Source organism: Gadus chalcogrammus, chromosome 3, assembly GCF_026213295.1.
Source record: "Gadus chalcogrammus isolate NIFS_2021 chromosome 3, NIFS_Gcha_1.0, whole genome shotgun sequence".
Lineage (NCBI taxonomy): Eukaryota > Metazoa > Chordata > Actinopteri > Gadiformes > Gadidae > Gadus > Gadus chalcogrammus.
The window spans coordinates 5677490-5701268 of record NC_079414.1 but is presented as its reverse complement, the minus strand read 5'-3'; the positions used below and the strand labels follow the sequence as shown (position 1 = coordinate 5701268).

General features: G+C 41.7%; 1 protein-coding gene across 1 annotated transcript; it reads right to left on the bottom strand.

Moving 5' to 3' along the window:
* Positions 1–1351: 1351 nt before the first annotated feature.
* On the bottom strand, positions 1352–18246 carry LOC130379046 (glycine receptor subunit beta-like). Its single transcript, XM_056585623.1, has 11 exons — positions 18026–18246; positions 16014–16134; positions 15292–15398; positions 14165–14232; positions 13840–14066; positions 13042–13124; positions 6206–6343; positions 5246–5398; positions 3519–3667; positions 3181–3336; positions 1352–1645 (listed from the first exon to the last, which is right to left on the bottom strand). Exons 2-11 carry the CDS (start codon positions 16127–16129, stop codon positions 1352–1354), a joined length of 1491 nt encoding a protein of 496 aa, XP_056441598.1. The 5' UTR covers positions 16130–16134; positions 18026–18246.
* Positions 18247–23779: the final 5533 nt, after the last annotated feature.

Genomic DNA, 23779 nt, shown 5'->3' with positions numbered 1-23779 from the left:
ATGTAGGGTTTATTTCCTCAGAAACCGTATTTTTAGAAGTTGATTGTAAAAGAATGAATTAAGAAAATAAAATCAGAATATCTTCGGCCCTAGAGGGCCCTGACGGTTTCCCTCTGTTTTTGAAGGAGGATATACAAAAAATACTTGTATACATGTATTCTTTGGCAAGACAGAGACAAGTCAAGTGTAAATCCCAACGAGTCCAAGAGGAGTCATAGACAATATATAAATGTCCCGAGTCCTACAGCCCTTTTGTGTTACCATTCATGAATATACCCAGGGTCAAGAACTGTTGGCAATTAATTGGATAAAGCCACTGGCAACTAGGCCAGCTTAGCTGCATATTTATTTTACTTTTATATTGCACCACAATATAAAAAAAGGACAAGATATTTAAAACAACCTTAATTGAATGCATAAAAAATATTCACAATATATTTCAAACGGTTAGAGATTTCCGAGATGGGACCATTTAAATTGTCTGTAGGTAAGTTTTAAGGGCTATAATTTTAATTAGAAATGGAATAACCAGCCGTCAGCTATTATTGACTAAAGGGCGCTGTGAGAATATCCATCTTGAGTTGACTGTGCCTGGTGCCTTACAACGCTAATTTCTGACCAATCAGGGGATTTCTTCCATGGCTCATTCGGGGAATCCATCTTACCTGTCCATCACCGGTGTGTGAAATGCAGCGCTTCTTATATGCGGGGAAACGCAAGGGGAGGGGATGCCTTTCAGTTTAATTTCAAAATCCTCCATTCTCTTTTCTGCTGTTTCTTTACAACTCACAAATCTCACCTAATGCACCTCGAATGATACGGCAAAAATGATACTCACAATCATCATCAAAATTTGCTTTCCTAATATTATCAGCTGTATACACACCAAATGTATCATTACCTACAGATCTTCACAGGTTTAAATAGTGTTGTGTGCCCATGCAACATTGACAGCTGTTTAATGAATACATATGTAACAAAGGGTCAAAAGGGTTTGGGGTAAAATAAGTTATGTACCTCAACATACTTTAACTTGTTTTGCATTTTTGTCATATGTGTACATTCTGGTGACTCGAACAACAATGCTGTCTTATTTTCTGCATAATTATAGGGAGTATATAGTATATATCTTTCATTTAAATATTAGTTCATGCCTGCCTTGATAAAAAAGCTTTCCCATTTAGATAAAAGCATTCATCTTAATCATGAACTATTATGTTTGGCAGGTAGAATTATCATAATATATGTACAAATATAATTTTAAAACTGTCTATGGAACATATTATTTTCTTGAATAGCCAAAGGAGATGTTCCTTCATTAATAGAACAAGCAGAACAATATATCCTCCTTCTAAAGATAGACGGACCAGTAAACAACATTAAAAAACAGAAATGAAAAGGGGAAGAGAGCTCGTGCATAAAGATCAACCCGTTTTGCTGCGGCTGGAATCACAGGCTTGGGTGGGGGGGGTTTCTTGTTGGCTTTGCTTTTTGATTTACCAAGGGCTCCCAGCACCTCCACAGGTTTACCATAGCAGTCAAAGTTGGAAAGCTCAAAGTCTCGGGGCAAAGATCCCACAATACTGAAGTCGTTGGCGCGTAGGTCAGACTTGGAGGTGCAAACTTTCTTCCGAGTTTCTACCACCTGCCAGAAGCAAGGGAAAGAAAAATATGAGAAAAACAAAGGAAAATATGAAATATATGGAATTGTGTTCCACAACATACATTTTGAACTAATATATTTCAATGGGGTTCACATTTAACTGATTTCCCAGCTTATGTTTTATTTACTCTGGCGGGGTCTGGCTCCCCTCCTGTTCAGGCAGATTTCCAGCAGACCAGGCCGTAATAAGACTGATCACACATTTATTTAATATTGGGCCGGTTTGATATGATGACCCAGAAGACCATGACAACCTAGATGGCTGCTGCCGATGTACCACGTTTCAATGCTCTGATTGGTTCTAGGTCTAACCAATTGCATCCAGAAGCATTGTGGTCTAAACTTGTCGCAAATTGGTCAGGTGATGTCAGGATGCATTTAAGAAGTTATATTAAAGGAATCGGTTGGCTCTGGCTGATTTGGTTTTGAAATCAAGCAGAACCTTAATTCTGATGTTGAGGGAATATCATTATTTCTACATGGAGAACTACTTTATTTCACAGACCACAAAAGAAAAACTCCACCACCAAAAATAGTGATAATAATAATAATTGAGACAACAGCAAATAAAACGCTAATTACTCTCTTCAATGTGACCAGGGTTTCGGCCAACATCCGTTATATGTTCGAGTAGCCTGTTGAAATTATCCGTGGCCACATTACATGTTTTAATTTACAAAATCTGAAAGCTATCAAAACTATCAATATGTGAAAATATGTTTATTTTTTCGATGTCCTATACCCATATTTGTCTCTACATTTGTTTTCAATGTAATGACCGAAATCTCAGTTTTATTGTATCCTTCTCTGTGCAAATGTATCACCAAGGGAAATAGTAGGCTTTTGACGGAAGTAAAAGTACCATCATGAACAATTAGAAAAATGCAGATGTTTCACATCATATGGTTTTTCAGCCCATTTGCAAAAATGTGTCAAGCTCCTCCCCTAAAATGGGAGGTTACGTTTTGGAATGTATATCTTTACGTCAGTATACACATATCCATATTAACCAATAGGAATATTCATGCCTGGGGCGAAGCTGTTGGTTAAAAGGTAAACAAACTCAACGAAAAAAGCAAGTAAAAATTGGCCCCGAAATGCATCCAGATTGTAGAAAGAAACGAAAAAGAAAATAATTTTGTTGAAAGTGTTTTTTTTACCATATCTTCTGTATGTATTGAGGTGTTAATGTTAACATCTAGATTAGCTTTTTATTATCCAGCTAAACTGACAAACTGACGTTTTATTTTGCCTTGATAGATCGGACCTGTTGGTATGTGTGCTAATCTCAAACCTCTCATCTCGCCTGTTACTAAATTAATAGAGGAAGTAGGCAGTTTGCGATTGACATCTTCATAGAACAGTAATCCAATATAAAATATAAAATACCGGATGGTGCACGGCCATAGTGCGCAGCCATATTTGGAATTCAATTTCTGCCCAGTCTACGACAGATTGCCCAGCCTGGGATAGATGCAAATTGTACTTTCTTGTTTATTGAAATACTTGAAATGTACCTGAAGTGTGCTGACATGTATAGGTGTGCCACCAGTGCCATTGATTGTATTCTTAGCTTTAAGGGCCATCTTTCCTTCTTTCTCAATCAAAGCTTTTTCCTTTGTTGCCATTTTTGCTTTCTCCTCCTCAATCAATTTTGGACTGTTTAACATCACCTGGGGATAGATAATTATAGACAGGAAATAGATTTTACAAGACTTACAAGGAATAATTTTGTATTTTGGTATACGTACTGAATGACCATTGTCCTGAAATTTAATACCAACACAAACTTTTGTTGCTAGTATTGATAAAGTTCAACTATAATAAACAAGAATATGTTCAAGTGAAATTGTACCTGAACCACAGCGTATTCCACAAGTGAAGAAAATCCAAACAGCAGACATGTGATGAGCCAGATATCGATGGCTTTTACATAGGAAACCTTTGGGAGCTCTGATGCCAATAGCATGCTTTCACTGGACAGAGAAAGCACTGATAAAATACCTAAAAACAGAGTTAATCGATTATTTTTTTGTACAGTGTAAATTATAATTGTCCTTACATAACAAAACACAGGAAATTGATAAAAATATGTATTGGAATGAATGGAAGAAGAAGTACCCGAAGCCATAGGAGAGCATGAATGAATAATATTATCTTTGTACGGCTGAGTCTTTTATGTAGCAAGGCTCAGCAATGGTTTCACAGTTACCTTGTCCATGGTTTGATGAACTCACCATCAGAATGGATGAGTTGGATAAGCACAGTGGATGGAAGGGTAGTGGATGGCTGGATGCATGGATGGATAGATATAGATAGATAATCCCAAAGAGCCAAATAATGTTCTTTTCTCATTGTACATTCATTTAAATACCACATATGTTTTAATTTGTACATTTATGTTCCATATCTATTGCTTTCACAACCAAACCCTTTGTTCCTGAGAACCTATTGGGCATATGCAAAAGATTATGGTCCATCAAAAGATGATCACAAGCATGTTATTTAAACATGCTTATTCCATGGCCAGTGGAAATGTAGTGCTGACTGAGAGTTGTAAACATTGATTTCCTCAACATCAGCTGGCCAAAGTTCTGCAAAAACAACCCTGGTAATTCATTAGACACTAGCATTTAACAATATAGCAAATATAAAGAATTCTGCTTCAATATGAGTTTTATGTGAAGCGGTCCTTAAAAGTAAAGTAACTATTGTCGGGCATTGGTTTTCTCACATTGGGGAACTCACACAATGCTGCTAGTTGAAAAGGCCTTTGAAATATGCAGACGTAGTTAATAAATATTTTGATCTGATTCAGCAAACGGAACCAAAACTTGGTGACAAAAACATTTAGCCTATAAAGCATTGTTGTGTATGTATTTATTATGTTTGAGAACGCTCAATTAGTCTGCATAACAGGTCTCAAATGGGAGTATGTTTACACTGCTTTTTCATTGCCAGGTATTTACTAAGATGTTCTCCATTTACTGGAGTAGTAAGGCAATGTTTTTATTCTGTATGAATCTCATGTTAATTTGGGGCTTGATTAGCCGGACCCATATATCTCTGGTTAAGATTAGACCTAAGAAATACTGCAAACGACCTGTTTTTATTTGGAGACAGAATCAAAAATACGAAATATCCCCCATACATGATAACGATTTACAAGAGGCTGTGGTATAAATAGGATAATCTCCCCCTAGATTTGCTACAAGAATTAATGCAATAGGGGGTGAGCCCCGCAAATGGCCTTTATTTAGATCAAAGCCCACCTAGTCGTGGATTATCTCTTACTTGTGATCCTCTGTGATCATCTGTGGTATATTGGTATTTTGTGGTATTAATGATATGCATCCTTTTTTAAATTTTCTAAGAAAGTCACGACATTCCTCAGATTTACAAAGTTCAGGCATAAATCCATTCAAAATGTATGGTCAAACAATGCATTTTAACTTAATTAATGTATGGGGAAAATAACATGTGATGGGTATATTCTATTTTGTAATACATTTTTTATTCTGGGATCTATTTCATTGCATTGTATTCAATTACATGGCTGCTTATCTTTGATTAATTTCTTACCTAATGGGACCCTAGCGGCTGAGGCGTCAGGATTGATCCAGAATGACAACCAGGACAACACGACAATTAACAAAGTGGGAGCATAGACACCCATCAAATAAAAGCCAACTTGCCGACGCAATGTGAAGATCACCTCAACACAGGTGTAGTATCCTGTGAATATAGAGATTTGCTTTAGTAAAACATGAACATGGTGGAAACATGACGGTCCAACAGAAGATTGTAATTTTACAAATAAACAGTAAAATATTTATTTATGGTGGTCTCTTCACTCAGAATCGTGGTAACCCTTGGGTAACCCAACATAAGAGCACTTCTACAAACAGCTCTCATTCACTATATTTGAGAGTCATTTAATATTTTGCCCAAGCCAAGGAGACATTGCGGCACCAGCCTCATGTGCAAGCAGGCCAGGAATAAAGGCTGAACCGTGGAAGTCCTTAGCCCTAGCAGGCATAGACACAACCCCCAGTTGATTTTTGCCTTAGGTCTCTTCTGTGTTAAAAGCTATTTAAAGCAATGGCTATGGGCATGGCATAAATCAGGTCATTAAGCTGTTTAATTTAACCCTTGTTTAACACTTTGGTAGCTTAATTTACATAATCCATAACCATACACAGAGCAGTCATTGCAGTCCCTAATATCAAGTAGGCAGACCTGGCATCCACTGTTAGTACTTGTTAGGCTATGGGACTTGGCTCTTCTTCCATCAAAGAGGTGAACCGAAAGAAAATGGCCATGGATGTGCTTTTGATTGTTTTAAGAATAACAATGCACCAAAGTAGCAATGCTTACAATGATCACCTATATCTCCGACCCAAGTCTGACTGCCAAGGGGCAAAAAGACCAATGAGAGTCTGTCACAAACATATTGTATATTTTGATACATTTTCTCTATTTAAGGCAAACATTTTATCACAATGTTATGTATTAAAGGCATACTAAAATATAATTACTTACCTGTTCCTTTATAGAATTTTGTGCAGTTTCCATATCTAATATCTTCTTGTTTGATGTCAAACTGTGGCAATGCAATTTCATCCATCTGAACAGGATCTGACTGCCACTTGAAAACTAGATCACTTGTCGTATAACCAACTAGAAAAAGAAAACACATCATAAAATTAACCGTAGCATTTTTATTAAAATTTCCCATGAGGTTAAAGCAACAAAAACAATCAACAAAATCATTGGTTTTGTTTTAAACTTGGTATGTCTTAAAGTTTTGTCAACATGGTAGACTATTCCAGTTTGTCTCTGTTACAAACAAGTTTGTGAATGTTCCACTCTGCTCCTAATTCCTGTAGCATTATTTTTAGAATGCTCTTCAACCTCAGAACAGAAAGAGGGACACCATAATGTATTATACGACAGTGTGTGGGCCGTTTTAATACATCGCTCATACATGACGGTAAAAAGAAAAAGAAGAATCAAAATGGATATGATAATCAAAACCATGCGGATAAGAACTCTTAGCCCAAAAACAATGACTTTTTTTTATCGCATAGTGTTCAAAATTAAGCTGTTACAGTTCATTTAAACTTCAATCATAAATTTTGTCAGTGTGTACATTGTGTGTATTCAATTAACAGGCCCCAACTTCAACATGAGGTGTTGATGAGCCATTGTGAGCCATTTCAAAATAAAAGTTTGGGACACAATGTAGTAATGTCTTCAGCCGTTAACCTTTTATCTATATCTGAGCGAACAAGTAGATTAATTTTGCTTGTTATGGCTCATCAATATTGAACCTGGTGGGACCCCTTGACAAAATGCTATAAACAAGGTCTCTGTTTACTCCGTCTAACATTAAGGGCCCTATTTTAACGGTCTGAAACGCAAGTGGGAAGCGCAAAGCGCAAGTAGCTTTGTGGGCGGTTCTACGGCGCTATCGCTATTTTACAGGCGGATAAATGACGCTTGCGCCGCGGCGCAAGTGTCAAAAGGGTTGGTCTGAAGCAGCCTAATTACCCGTAGGTGTGGTTTGGGCGTAACGTGCAACAAACCAATGAGAGTGCCAGCTCCCATCCCCTTTAAGAGCCATGAGCGCATTTGAATCGGACGAGTTGATATTTTGACAGCGTGTCTGCAGTCTCCGATGAGACAGATGCACATGAATTTCAAACTGCAAATGGCTTAGTTTATTGCCAAATAATATGGCCTAAATCACACATGGAATAAGGGGTTTTCTTCCACAACTTCAGAAATACTGAGTCCTCAAATAAATTTCGGCAAAGAAAACGTATGATAGGCTATAACATATGATATGCGGTAACTGTGGTTCTATTTAATGATATACGCAATACATAAACGTTGTTTCTTATCAGTATTGTATGCTATCCTAATATGCATGTGTCCCCGCGGTAATAGACATTGGCATTGATTGTATTATGCGTTACGTGTTTAGTTTGCCCAAGTGAAGGAGTTCAAGTACCTCGGGGTCTTGTTCGCGAGTGAGGGAACTATGGAGCGTGAGATTGGCCGGAGAATCGGAGCAGGTATTGCGTTCGCTTTACCGCACCGTTGTTACGAAAAGAGCTGAGCCGCAAGGCATTGCTCTCGATCAACCGGTCGATCTTCGTTCCTATCCTCACCTATGGTCATGAGGGTTGGGTGATGACCGAAAGGACGAGATCGCGGGTACTGAGTTTTCTCAGAAGGGTGGCTGGCGTCTCCCTTAGGGATAGGGTGAGAAGCTCAGCCATCCGTGAGGAACTCGGATTAGAGCCGCTGCTCCTTTACTTAAAAATTAGTCAGCTGAGGTGGTTCGGGCATCTGGTAACGATGCCCACTGGGCGCCTTCCTTGGGAGGTGTTTCAGGCACGTCCAGTGGGGAGGAGACCTCGGGGAAGACCCAGGACTAGGTGGAGAGATTATCTCAACACTGGCTTGGGAACGCCTCGGGATCCCCCCGTCAGAGCTGGTCAATGTGGCCCGGGAAAGGGAAGTCTGGGGCCCCCTGCTTGAGCTGCTCCCCCCGCGACCCGACCCCGGATAAGCGGACGAAGATGAGATGATGATGAGAGTGTTTAGTTTGCGTGTGTTTAAACAGAGCACACACGCGCACCCGCATTCATTCAATCTTTTTAACACTCACTCGCGGTTAAACAATGTTTTTCACGATCAAATAGGCCTACTCATCAATCCTAAAAGTTATGGGCATGTAGGCCTACACGATGTCTGTGTCAAGAAAATATGTGTTTGCTGTACGGTGTTTGCAGATGCATTGATTTAAAAGTAGGCTACAACTTATTACCGCTGCATCAGCTGTTCTTTCCCAAATAATTTACCAAGAATGTGCGGCTAGGTAGATGAGAGAAGCAAAGTGTATGCGCGAGGTGCAAGCAATCCGTATGCATCGCATGCGCATGTATGCATGCGCCCTTAAAATAGCATCTGAACAACGCGCCACTGACTTTAAACCAGGTATTTCCTGGTCAGTAGCGCAATGGTATTCAGAGACGGCAAAATACCGTTTGCGCCAGAACACGCCTCCTCCTTCCGCCGAACCGCCCCTTGGGGCGCATGATCAATCCCTAATTTACCTGCGAGTGGCGCTGGTGGGAAAAGAACGCTCTGCGCCAGTTGTAAACTAGCAACGACACATGCGCCAGTGACTAAGTCACTTGCGCCGGATGCAAGATAGGGCCCTAAGTGTTCAAGTTCAATCTATCCTAACACGGTTAATCAATACTGTCTATGAATGTAGTTTACCTGCCAAACACGCCAAATATGATAATAAAAACAAGAGGAATACTACTCAAAAACACTGCTTATGATAAATAAAAAAATATTACAACGTTCTGGGACTCATCTTCTGACGGCCAATAAAAACGGCTCATTATTCTATTATGTTTTCTTTATACCTTGCCTTGTTCTCAAGATGTACAATGAGCACTTTTTGTCCTAATGCACAATCCATCAGCGAGTCCAGAATCCTGGTGAGAGAGCTGAAACATTTATCAGACCACCATAGGAGCTGCCCAAAAACGGTGGTTTTGTACTGACCGAAAATATTAGAACATCAGCGCAGACTCATAGAGGACATTCGGAATAAGGAGCTCTCAAAAAGGCTAAAGCTCACAAAAGACCTCACTCTAGACATGGCTGGATCGAGGGTGAGAGAAGCTGAAGAGGGCGCCAGGTGGGTGGCACAGTTGCACAGTGACCTGACAGCAATTAGGTCCTGGATTCAATCCAGAAGGGTGGACCTATCTGTGTGGACTTTGCAGATTCTACCTGTGTTAACATTGGTTTCCTCCGGGTGACCTTGTTTCCATCCACACCAGAAAAAACATGGATGTTAACACGCCTGCCCTGACTCCTTATCCAGGCGAGGGTACTTCATTTGGAGATGTTTTCCTGGCGTTACCCTTGGCAGCCCACTAATCCTAGCTGGGAAGGTTAAAAGCAGATGATGAATTTCCCAAAGGAATCAATCAGTATATCATATCATGTCAGCCATCTGCAGGAAGAGAGCGTGAGCAGCGTGCAGCAGATCAGCCACCACAGAGCAGACATGGAGGGGGAAAGGGCGAGGCTAATGGCCAACACGGATTGGACTGACCAGTTTATGAGCAAGGATCAGGGTCCTTGTGAACTTGACAGGGTAAAAGGCTGGGGGAACACTTCCACAGTGCTACACCACGGTTGTATGTGAACGTAAGCATAACAAGAACGGTTTGATACTTATGAAGGGTGAGGTTTTAATGGCTAGATTAAACTTGTTGACCAACAGACATTCCTAGAGATAGATGAAAAACTATTCCAGTTCTATAAAGTCAAATGGAGTGAGAGAGAAACTCATAGAAAAAGACCCATCTAATCATATAATTTGCTGAAAATGTTGTGTTGGGTGGAACAAAAGCTGTTCTACCAATGTATGACAGTAATTAACAGTTCATTAATGGTCTAGTTATCATTTACTAATGTTGCTCATGTTAACTATGTTAATTGTTAATCCTAATTTCTGCCCTAACTAATGTTGATTAATTCATTATTGTACCCTTATTGCAAAATGTAAGTGTAAACTGTAAGAATATACCAAATGTACACACATTTTTGGCTAGAAAAATACTTATTAACCGTGTAGAGAGACCCCACAAACCCCAAGACATCACAGACCTATTTAATTAGCTCAGAGTTTGGCATAACCTCCAAAGATTGTTGAAATAATACTGGCCATGGCTATAGGATATACTAACAAATGCCCTTAAAAGCATTTATACAGGCATTTATCCAATCTAGTTAAGAAAGAGGGGAGCCAGCATTACGCTAAACTGTCTATTGACTAGCGTTAATGGATGATAAATATTAAGACACCATATCCCACACACCCTCAACCCTTTAAAATTCTGCATCCAAAAATAATTAAACAAAGTCTGCATCAAAATATAAACAAGATTGTGTGTAAACGGGGAAGCATTTGAGGTTTACCAAACAGGAAAGAGGAAACTAGGACAGACATGAGAGGAGATTCATGCTTTCCTAATTTGGACTTCAGCTGAGAGACTTATAGCAGCAACCCCTGGAGAGCTTGGCATACAGTGTAGTAGGCACCACTCCAAGAGCCCGATAGGATTCAGACAAGCCCTAGACAGGACTGTCCCAACCACACCCCCTACAATGTTCAACAAGAACAGAATGAATGGAGTGGAGAAGCTGTCCAACCCCGTCATCCTGAGATGACCCGTAGATTTCATAAGGGATTTAAACATTGAGCAATCTGAAAGTGGTACAGATTTTTTGAATTGAGGCCAAGAGAAGAGTTACTCAGCAAGAATGAAAAAAAGAGACAGCACCAACTAAATGGAATCCATGGTACAACAGTGGCCATCAGTGGTGCTGCCACTCTGGATCAACCAACCGTTCCATCTCAACCCAAAACACCAGGAACATGCAATCGTGTCATTCCAATATATTGCCTTGTTCCCTTTTTAGCCTGTTGTTGATGTGTTACAACTGGGTTATCATCAAGTTGAAAAAAGACAAACAAAAATAGAGAGAAAAAGAGAGAGAGAGGGAGCTGCACCCAGCAGCCCAGCTCATAAACTCTTCAGTCCTGCAGCGCAGCGGGATGAACCGTCCACTGTGGCTGCTCCTCTGATCTGGCAGGATGATGACGAGGAGAGGACTGACATTGCCCAGGATGGCCTGCACCGCACACCACCACATTCATCTCTCCACCACATTTCCCAGTGTGTCCAACTTCCTTTTTCACCAGCTTGTCCAGCCGCAGTGTCCTTGTCTTTCATGCTGCCTCCCGAGCAGACCGCAGAATAAGAGAGGATGCTGGCCCCCACCGACTTGTAAAACATGGGCAGCATTTTACTGCACACGTCCTACAGACCTAAGCCAGCTCCTAGGAAAAAGGAGCTGGCTCTGTCCCTTTCGGTAGAGCGCATCTGTGTTCATGGACCAGTCCAGCTTGTGATCCAGATGCGCACCCAAATATGTCTTTGTATTTGGTTGGTCAGAGTACCATACTGCGGTTAAATCCCTTTGCTTCGATACTGCTCCCATTTAGCTGGAACCGGTTAGTGTGTCAAATTGATCGGCAGGGGAGGGGGCCCAGGTCTGGGGGGCCTTGCAGCTGCAGTGATGCTGGTGCACATGCGTGTTGGAGAAGGAGTAGGGGTGCTGCAGCTGAAATGATGGGAGGGTGAATGGCTGAGGCTAGGGCAGGGCAGACATTGGCCACCGTCTAAAGCCTGTTGTAAAACTCATTGGCCTTGTCCACATCACCTGCTGCTGTGATGCTGTGATGGTCCTCATTACCCTCAACACCACTCTGGTGTTGTGGTACTGCATCAACCTCTCTACTTTTTATGCTTCAATGCTGCTTTAATGACCCCTTCAGCTCATGTTGCACGCGATTGAGCTTCTCTCCGTCTCCATCCCTGAAGGCCTCAATTTTCTGGTTGAGGAGTGTCTTGATGTAAGACGTAATCCAGGGTTTGTTATTGGGAGTCGGTTTAGCTCAGGAAGTAGTGGGGTGACCTGTAGCCATTGCTAGTACAGTCCTTGCTGGTAAAACCCTAGTCAACTAGTGTCCAGAGTCAACCATTCTGTCTATGTCAGTGTCCATACTGTTACCCTGTGACCCTCGCAGGAAGTTCCAATCTGTGCATCCAAAGAGTCCATAAACCTCTCGCTGGAGACCACCTTCTGAATGAGCAGGTCGTCGCAGACATTCGATAAACACAGGGTTTATAGCAAGACTGAATTAAGACCAGATCTGATCTGCCAAGTGGGGGTAGAGCTAAAGCACTGTGAGCCTCCTTGATATTGCTCTACATCTGCAGAATGGCTTCTTCAACTCAGCCGGGACGGGGTGTTGAAGTCCAGATCTGTTACACACTTTTTCACCCACAATTGTATTCATAACAGTGTAAAACAACCTTAATTGGCTACAAACACACAGTTTGCGTTTGTGGAGCTACAAGGACATGCTACCACTCAATGCGGTGTGTCCCTACCTCAAAGTACCCAGAAATATGCTTTCTGCCTTACTACTGTATCCCTGACATGGTCACTTGTATAGGAATAATCAAATGTTGCTTCTGCGGTTTAAATTGTTGAGCTAAATTAAGATTTTAAATGTGTGTGTGTGTGTGTGTGTGTGTGTGTGTGTGTGTGTGTGTGTGGAGAGAGAGAGAGAGAGAGAGAGAGAGAGAGAGAGAGAGAGAGAGAGAGAGAGAGAGAGAGAGAGAGAGAGAGAGAGAGAGAGAGAGAGAGAGAGAGAGAGAGAGAGAGAGAGAGAGAGAGAGAGAGAATATACATGAATATATACTCACAACTCTCCAACTGCATTTTGCATTTCTGTGTATCCATTGGGAACAGCATTAGATCCAGAGGACAAGAGAGTGTTACAGACAACCTAGAAACACACACATTCGATTGCATCAGCATTTTCTTTAATATAGATTATATCCCCACTTTATAGACAGGATTTTAATTGATGATGCCTCGGATGTAAGTGTGCCTTAACTGCAGTGTATTCCAATGACATTTCAGTCCCTCCAGAAAAACGGGATTATGCGATCGCATAATTCAATGCATAATCAGCCAAAGTCTGCATATTCATGCGGGGGCCGCATTCTTTCAAATATGCTGTACTTTCACCTCATAAATTGCAGATTTTCGAACAAAATATGCAGGGCTTTCATGATTTCATAATCCCCGCATTTTCGTTGCAAAAAAATCACATATATCTTATCAGAAAGTTTAAAAAAATTGCGTTTACATCTCAAGAGCAGCACGTTATGAAGTGACGTAATTGCGCGACGTCAACGTTAGCGAAAAGCTGCATTTTTCGCAAGGTCCCGCATTATTCCGCAAGTTCCCGCAATTTTTGGAAGTTCCCGCAATTTCATCGCATAAAATTGCATAAATATGCCGCATATTTCATCGCATTTTTTAGAAAACGTGCTGCATAATCAAGGATTTTTGGCCGTAACAACCACAAAAAAACGCCGCATTTTTCTGGAGTGACGGATATTTAGTGTTTTTGTGAGTGTCTGTGTATGTTTGCTTCTGTTTTTAAGTAAATATTAACTGCATTTCCATAAATAGTTTTCTGTGTGACTTCATACCTCATACTAATCAAAACGTCTCCATTTCTGAATATGAATAGAAGTATGTTGTCCTGAGTCACATCATGGAAGTTCGCATTTTTCTCGTTGGCAAAGAAAAGATCAGGCTTCCACAAACACTGAAACATCTTGGGATCAACAGTTAAGGAGTCACTCTTGAAGTCAGTTGGAAGACGCAACCGGGGATCATTCCACCTCTGACGGAGAAATATATTCACTCTATAGTCCTAGAAATTGGAACAGACGGAGGCAAAGTTTAATAAGACAAACATTTGTGACTGATTCTGTTTGAGTGTGTGTGAAAGAAGAGGGGCTGAGATATTACCATGGTGGCTTCCTGAATTGAGCCAAAGCTGTTTATAAAGATGTTCACTCCGGATTCCACTGGGATGCCTAACAGAAAAACATGAACAAACTGATGCATTCTCCTTGAACAATTTAGGTTACTTTTAGTATGGAACAATATATATGGTTGGATATGAAGTTGAAAAGCCTAAAGTAGGAAGGAGTTTTAGGTGCAAGGTTTTCATTTATAAAGTTGCCTGACGGACCTTTGGAGAAAACAAAAGTAATCTGCACAAATATCAGCTCAAAGCAAAACACCCTATGGAAACTACTGGGCTTCACGATCACTAAATCACTGAAGTGTGGTGCTCGGCAAAACAAAAGATGTAAGTGAAAAGGTAAAGTATGCTTTGGCTAACTGGAAAGCTACGAATTGCTGCATATTTAGCATAGTAGAAGACAATGGAGTGAGAGAAATCAGAGGGCAGAGGGCACTGAGGATGAACATGCTTGAGAAAGCCTAGCACGTCGCTCTCACAGTATTTTAATTTATATACTTCCTTTGTGATGATTCTAGATTAATCATCATTTTACATTTAAATATCCATTAACGGTATTAAAGCTTCAATCTTAAAAAGAAAATAAGTGATTAATCCTGATTAATCACAGCAATTGCGATTTATTAGTAAACATTTACTCAATTGACAGTGATAATATATATATATATATATATATATATATATATATATATATATATATATATATATATATATATATATATATACATGTGATTTTTTTTTATCATTATTTATTGTTGCCTGTTCATTGGGCTGTAGTGGTTATTGATAACATGGTCATGTTATTCATATTACTGGGAATGCGCTATTATTTGGCAATACACAATTAATGGCTGTAATTTGAACTTTGTAGAGCACTGAGGTTACACAACATACAGCTCCCGGCAGTGGTAATCCTTAGAATAAAGTAAACAAACATTTTGCATCAAATACAAATTTCTTATTTTAAAGGTTAGGAGATTAATTGGAGACCAGCACTTAAAAATATAACGAGGTCACTGCCCTGTTAGAAAAGCAGCCCACTGCTTCCAACTCCTAGCAAAGGTTTTGATAAATGCAAAGAATGAATTTCCACATAGGGATTAATTACCTTTGAAATTAGGCCTGATTCTTGGGTCGTAACTGACCATTAGGCGATTGAGGATGTTTGATGTAGAATTTGCAGGAACTCCGGCCAACTCTTCTGCGGACAGCTGTCTAAAAATCCATTAATGTGTCATTAATAATAGAAATGCCATTTAAATCACTTTACATCCTTTACCAAAAATATTGCTACACATTACCCATTACAGAGGGATGTATCCAGTACAGAACTACCAAAAAAATTGTCAATCAAATTGTTTGTCAAAAAGTACTTCATATCTTCACATACATCTCTCAAAGTAAGCTCATAAACTTTTGGACTTTTAAACTGTCGTGTCCTGCTTGCTTGTCTCTTTTGTGCTCCTGTCCTGTCTTGTGCTCCTGTCTCGTGCTGTGCATGTTAGTGTCTAAATTAATGTGTTGGTGCTGTGTCTATGCTTTATGCTGCTGTATATGTTTGTGCTGCATGTCTGTGCTTTATGCTGTTAAATAAAATATGTAATCTAGCATCTTAGGCTAACTCTGGCTCACTTACAATTTGACTGTTGATTAGTGTGCAATGTCCCTGAAACAAAAAAATAAATTGGAAAGAGAGTAGGTGCATGGTCTGAATTTTCAACTGCCTTTGTATTGGATTATGATCAATCACATTCTGATTAAGAAGTAATTGCATACGTGCATGCTTCTTGTGTGTGGAGACATTTGTATATTACTCATGTGAATACTTACGCTGGGCACACAACCTGCTTCCCCTTTTTCCCTTTCTTTCCCGGTCTTGCAATGGCAAGACTCCAGCAGCACATCAGCAACCACAGCCAGAAAACAGGTCTGACCACCTGAGCCATGGTTCCTACAACACAGAGGGACACATTTCTTTAGAGCAATTTTGCATGCACATATATTCATTTTTTAACCGATGATTGTTTGACTGCAAGAATTTGAGTGTACTCTGAATGATGATAAGACTATTACAATTTTAGGGTACTGCCCATCGCCACTGCTTGACACTGCTGAAGCATTTCCCCACTCCCCTATACTTTTTTCTTGTGGGAAACCTTGTGCAGACTGGCTTTAATTATGTGAACTTTAAGGTATGCAAACATGGACCGCTGGCTTAATCGTATATCTCACTTCCACCTCTACACCTGAATTGGAACCTTCTCAGTCAGAAACACTGCAACCCAAAAGGACTAACGTAAAGGCAAAACGGCAGTGGCAGTGATGTCAACGTTAACAACGTTAACCCTCAGGCTCCTCATGTAACGGTAATGTTACTAAGCAGTCGAAAGGCAGGTTTCAGGTTAATTAGCACAGAAAATATCCGGGGCTAAAATGTTATGCTAGTAGTATCAAAAAACTGCCAGAGTAAACCCTTTGGCAGTTTCAAACAAAACAACATCTCCTAACAATGACAAATAATTACAAATAATTACTAACCGATGACCAAAACACAATTAATACCAATAATATTCCTATGCTCCTATACTGCCAAAACGGAGGCAGTAATTGCAAAGTGACGTCACAATGTACAATCCCTGTAGACGTTTTTGGATTCAACACAAAAACTAAATAAGATCGGGCCTGTAAACTCATAATACACATCTGTCTGTATAGTCACTAATAATTATGTAGATCATGAAGATTAGAATATGTAACTATGCATTCCACATTACGATTGCAGACATGCCTTCATTCTTAGTGGCATGGGACCCTTAGTGTACACATGTATGAACAACCTTACACACATACACGCACGCACGCTCGCACGCAAACACACCCACACTTTTTCTTCACTCAGCATCTATTCAATAGTAGTTTCAGATGAAAGAAAAAATAAGCAGTTATTAGGTCACATGCATACGATCCTATGCAAAGACGATGTCATGTTACCATCCATATATATATATATATATATATGTATATATATATATATATATATATATATATATATATATATATATATATATATATATATAAACATTACATTAAATATATAAAAAGTACATTCATGAAATTAATGTACTAATAGTCGTTTTTTAGTACTTCTGCACCAGATAGAGTCGTAATGTTCCTGCAAGTGTTGTTAGCGAAGAGAGCAACAGTGCCACTACCCTTCCGGGTTGGTGATAGACCAAGTGATAGAACCTAAGCCGACCCCGACTGTGATGATAGTGAAGCTGTTGAAGTCATTGAAGCCGCTGACGCCTCTCTCCAATTGGGGAAACTCACTAGCGAGAAAAGAATGCTGCCCTTCAGAAGGTTTTAGGATGTTTTGGTGATCCACGAATTGGAGCAGGTTCAGAAGCAGGTGGCAGAGATGGAAGTGGTGGCCACATTGTCAAGGAAAGTACCAAGAAAGTAGAAAACCACCAGGTGAGATGGCTGAAGAGTCACATGGACACAGTCACTGAGACACATGGACAGTCACTAAGAGCACCATCATACATTAGGCAGACCTTGGTCTTCTGGACCCCAGAGACTTCCCAGGTGGATTCCAGTTCTCTACCCAAGTCAGTCCTTTAAGAGCTCAGCAAATGCTTGCTGACATTTGATGGCAGAGCTGCAGTTTAGAAGCTGCAGGGTGAGCGTAAGAATCTGGAAGGACAGTGGGAGAGGCTGAAAAGATCAGGTCGACCTGATGGAGGTAGAGTGGCGATGATAAGTAAAAGCTGTTTATCCTTTAAAGACTTGTTTGTTGTGAACAGATACTACTGAGGTAAAACATGTTTACAGATGCGTACCAGATCATAGGCGACCGATCACTTTAATTCAATAAACGCAGACAAGAAGAGAATTAAATGAGGCTAGGTTTACTGAAAGTTCAACATAGTACAATCAACTAAGCTTGTTCATGGAGCAACTCAAAAATTAAATCAAAGCACTCTCGTTTTTACTCTTCTTCTGACCCCTCCTTTGGCGGAGTTTACGCTCTTGCTCCACCTTGTGGTCTTGCGTCTGTTAAACAGCTAAATTATGACATAATTCATAAAACTCTAGCTCCATCTTATGGCCATACAACTGTTATACCACATATTTCTATCTTACATGGACATGTAAGATATCTTTTGTTCACATTCCATCTTTGTAATCTTTTCTTAGTTATCAATGAATTAAAATAGTAGCGAAATATTCTAGCTTCTTACTACGAGATTTTTTCCTACGCGGCATCATTCTTTTTTGTATTATTTCTTAGATTATACAAGCTATGATATAAATAAATGGCCAATTTTTTTTTTAATTAGTGGTTACAATCATATAGTTATTCTCAGGGCCGTCGATAAGGGGTGAAAGGTGATGACGATTCTAGGGGCCCACAGCCCAGGGGGGGCCCACAAAAAAAAATATATATATATTTTTTTTTATTTTACTACCAGCCCATAGTACTACCATAGCGCCCCCCCCCCGTCAACAATTTCTCCCTCGTCAACAATTGCTCCTTCCACCCCCCCCCCCCCCCCCTCAACAATTGCTCCTTACACCACCTCCTGAGAGTCTCAGGCATAGGGACCTGAAGAGTTCAAGAGAATGAGCCAAACAAGGAAGAGGAGGGATATTTGGACTCACTTTGAAGAAATGGCAGCTTCAAAGGCAAAATGCTAAATATGCAAGAGTTACTGCTCTTATCAAGGAGGAAGTACATCAAATATGAGGAGACACCTTAACCTTAATCATCCAACTGTGCTATTAGCACAAATTAGAAAAACAAAGGATGATGATGACACTGAAATAGCTCCTGCCTCAGATTTCAAGCCCTTCTTTATTGTCGAGGACAGGGTCTTTAGGAATTATTCAAAGGCATTGGACCCATCATACAATTTGTTACGTAGAAAGACACTTTCAGAAATTCTGATACCCAGGTTGTATGGTCAGCTCCGGAGTTAGCTGACCGGAGGAAGTGTGCTTCTGCTCTCTGTCTGACCAGACTGCTGGTCTGACCACAGACTGCTGGTCTGATCACAGACTGCTAGTCTGTCAACAGACTGCTGGTCTGACCACAGACTGCTGTCAACAGATTTCTGTCATTTCATTGAGGACCTTCAACTGACCTTCCTCCCAGATTGTTTTGTTTAACAGACAGACACCCTGCTGCTTACCTTGCCAGGGAACTGACCCGGGTTACCACTGAATGGGATGTGCATTACAAAGTGGTCGTCTGTGTTACAGACAATGCCAGTAACATTGTGGCGGGCCTGAGAGACCACCTCCACTGGGGCCCCATACCATGCTTTACACGTGTGCTTAACGTGATTGTGAGAGCTGCCTTCAAGGAGGTAAAACATACAAAGCAAAAGATATAAGCTGTTGTGCAATATGTCCACAGAAGCTCAGTTGCAACAGCTAAGCTAAGCAACAGATGGGGCAGGGCCAATTATGCTTAAAGCAGGATATGGCTACTAGATGGAATTCAACATTCCATATGTTGAAGAGATTTAAAGAAGTCAAAGATCCAATCATGGCTACCATGGCACTTCCACTCTCAGCACTGTCCACCGATGAATGGGACATTTCGGGGCAACATGTGATGTTGTGATGTTGATGTGATGTGAGTGCTGAGAGGTATGTTATTGCAAAACTTAATTGTCCTACATTTGGAAAACAGTCTATTCTATTATATTGTTATTATTTAAAAATAACAGTTTCTTTGTTATATTGCACTCTTGTAACTGTTACATGAAGCAACATTTGAATAATTGTCAAATTTCACGGGTTTTTGACTGCCTCTAAAGTCATATTGATGGCAAAGGGACTTGTTGCCCAGAAGCAAAGGAAACCATTCCAACATGAACCAGTTTGAAAACTAGTGGACAACCTGTTGGCTGAGAGAACCGAGTGAATTAGCAGGGTAGAGCAAATAGAAAAACCTGCAGATTGCTACCTGCTTGGACCAGACGTTCAAGAGGCACGCCTCTGTGAATGGCAAGGCTGCAGATGAGGAGGGGATGCAGGCAGAGAGAGGAGGCATGGGATACTGCTGTTGCTGCAGGAGCAGGGGCCATGTTTTTGGAGGCTCTTGACCATAGGGTTGGCAAGCATGAAGCCGATCTCCCCCACTACACAGAGCACCACATCAGAGGCCATGATTGAAACGAGGGCCTTCCTTAGGCCTACTCTCACCACATTCAGCGACACTGCGGAATGGTGTAAGAGGTCCACACCAGTCTACAAAGGCCTCTCAGATGAAGTTCAGACTCTGCATTGTGGCCACATCTTGTGGTTACTAAGCACGGAGACCTCTTAAGAATAATTTGCATCTTTACCGTGGCCTGAGCACACCTCTCTGAAGTGTACTCAGGCCACGGAATTGAACTGTAATTGAGTACGGATGGTGTGCTCACACTAGCCAAACGCTCTAGACTTTAGGGGGCAAACATACTTTACGATACAGATGGCCTAGTGTGAGTGCGCCCTTAGTCTCTCCTGGTCCCAGGGCTGAGTGGCCTAAATCATTATTTGTCTGGAGGCAGTTAGTCTCTTCTGGTTAACATGTATGGGAATTGGGAACACAACAATTATCTTGTTCTTCCACCTTCTTATCACTTTCTTGCTTCTTATCACTCTGTGATAAGAAGCTAAAACACTAACTTGCTTTTGAAACAGAAGGCTAGCCTTGCAGGTACAATGGTGTGTTCCTGAATCCTCGGACACCAGCATTCCGAGTTGCACGTTTCACGTCACTTCCGGTCTCGGAGCATTCATAGCGTTCCTGTTCGTCTTTGTGATTGTGTCATGAAATTGGCTAGTCGTTGTTGATTGTTAGCTACATTAGCCTCTTTAGCAAACCAGCCCGAAAACAAACAACACAACTTTGCATTGTATTGCACGCACAGCAAGACCATGCAATGTTTAAATTGGTGACCGGAATAAAGTAGCAATGTAATCAAGTGTGTAAGAGCATTTAAAATCAACATTAAAATGACCTACGTGGTACAAATACAAAAAAAAATAATCTCTTCACGGGCGCAGCCATTTTGCTGATAGCGTCATCACTGCTATCGGTCTACTCTCAGATTTTCGAAAGATGAAGACAAAAAGGGGGCGTGCCTTCGAGAAATGCCGCAATAAAGCTGTGAGATCTTCGACTTTTCGACTCGGAAGTCTGGCGAGGATTCAGGAACCCACCACCACCACCTCTGTTCTACCCATGGAAGTAGCATCCGGGCAGACCTCAGTTATTCCAACTGCATCCAATTCTCTTGGTTTATGCGCATCGCCATCTTACACCGGGATTCCACCGGACGCGTACGCGCCGCGGAACGGCTGCGCCGCGGAACGGCTGCGTCCTCTGCCCTGCGTCCATTCCTAACGGGCGCGTAAGGCCCCGTGCCCACTACCTCCGTCCGTTGACTGATCCCCATTTACTTTGAATGGGGACGGACGCGCAATGCATTGTGGATCCGTCCGTTCCGTTGGAGCCTTCGGCTCCGTCAGAAAGTTGAAAAATGTTCAACTTTTTCGGCAGCGACGGATCCGTCATCCAATCAGATCGCGTATGCAAATTTAAGCACTGTGACGCGACTCGGGCTCTGACGATACTGGAAAGCGGGAAAGCGGGTCATCTTGCATTGCAACAAGCAGGAAGAGGCGGGAAGAACCCGGCGAAGCGATTTGATTGGCTGACGGATGCCTCTGCAAAGACTACTCCCCCATCAGTCAGCCACGCCTTCCCACGTCCGTTGACTGACGGTGCAGTGGGCATGTAGCGTAACGCCAGCATAGCGCTGCCTTGCGAGCCAGCCGTATTCACGCGAGATCACGACATCACGCGATAATCCTAAACCTAATGTACTCACCTTCCACTCCCAAAACTATTGCAATTAAATGCCACGCTTTGTCCTTTCTGACATTTTCCTTATAAAAAGGATGATTTGGTACATAAATGACTTCAAGTTGCTGAACTTCGACAATGAGTCTCTCGTCGTCCATGTTGCCGACCCTCTGATTGATTGACTGCTGACCTGGTGCCACCGGTCATGACGTAATAATGTTGATGTGAAGTTACATGAGCTGAATATTGTGTTTTATTTTGAAAATTGACCGGATGCTTTATGGCTTTTACTTTTCACTTCCTGCCCGGCTCGACCTGCTCTGTCGAAATTGACGCGGTTTAGCAGCGGCTCGCGGCAAAATTTGAATTGGACGGAAAGATAGCGGCGCGGCGCGGCACAACGCTCCTGGGACGCTGCTGAAACGTTCCGCGGCGCGCCCGGTGGAAATGGTCTCATTGATTAAAGTGGAAGCGATCAGCAGCGGTGACCGCAGCGCAGCCGTCCCGCGGCGCGTAAGCCTCCGGTGGAATCAGGCCTTTAGTTTGACTCGTCATAGTTTGACAACGCCTCATTCCCTTTAACCAAAAAAGGGCATTGATCTCCCGCCCCTCATTGATGGGGGGCGGGAGATACGCCCATCTAGGTGACGTGCACCGAATTAGCAACATTAGAGAGCTGTCACTCAAGAGGACGTGCCCCTAATTATTCATACATTTTAACCTCCAATAAAAAAAAAATTCACCTCCTAAAAAAAAATTCACCCTCAGTGTTGTCATGGAGATATGAACTAAACATACTGACTAGAATGGTTTTTTGGACCAGGCTGTAAATAGGTTTAATAAGACTGTGAAAACGGCCTGTTTAAGATGTGACGACGAAGAATTGCTCCCTTTTGGTACCACCTCGTAGTGGCCACCCGGTGCTACTGCAATGTTTGTCACTTCCGCATTGGATGCTGGTATATCTCGCTGTGGTTGGGGCTTGGTTCTACCACTGTCTCACGGAGACACACTGCACAACAGCAAACATTGTCTACATAAGGTCCAACCAGGGCCGGCGATCGGCATAGGCGAGCTAGGCGACCGCCTAGGGCGACAAATGCGTTGGGGGCGCCCTCTGGTGGCGCCCTTAATTAAAAAATATATCAATTAAAATATACGACGCGAACGGAGAAGCGAGGGGGCGCGGGAGCAATTGTCAGGGCGGCCCGAAACCGTCAGCGTAGCACTGCCGAAGACAAGGCAGTCTGAAGAAGTAAGACGACAGCAGTCTGACTTATGAGGTGAAAATGGCGGTGCTAGCAAGTGCTCTAAGTTGATACTGTGCATGCTAAAAGCTACAGAAAACTCAAATTTCCATCAAAGCCTCAGCCACAAGCACAAACACAAACATCAGGCAAAAATAAACCTAATGCATGGCCACAGTCAGGCTCAAAGGCCTGTAATAGATGTGGGAAAATGCCCTCGCAGGAATATTGGAATACCCTGCTAAAGATGCTGTGTGTCAGAACTGTGGAATAAATGGACATCATGGCAAGGTGTGCAGAAACAGTGCAAAATCACTGAATGCTGTCACTACAGACGAAGAAGAGAGCTTTTTCCTGGGGGCCGTGGATGCTGGAAAAGACCCGTGGACGGTGCAGCAACAAGTGAGACAAAAACAAGCGTTCTTTAAAATAGACACTGGTGCTGATGTCACCGCCATGCCAGCCGAGGTGTACCATGACAT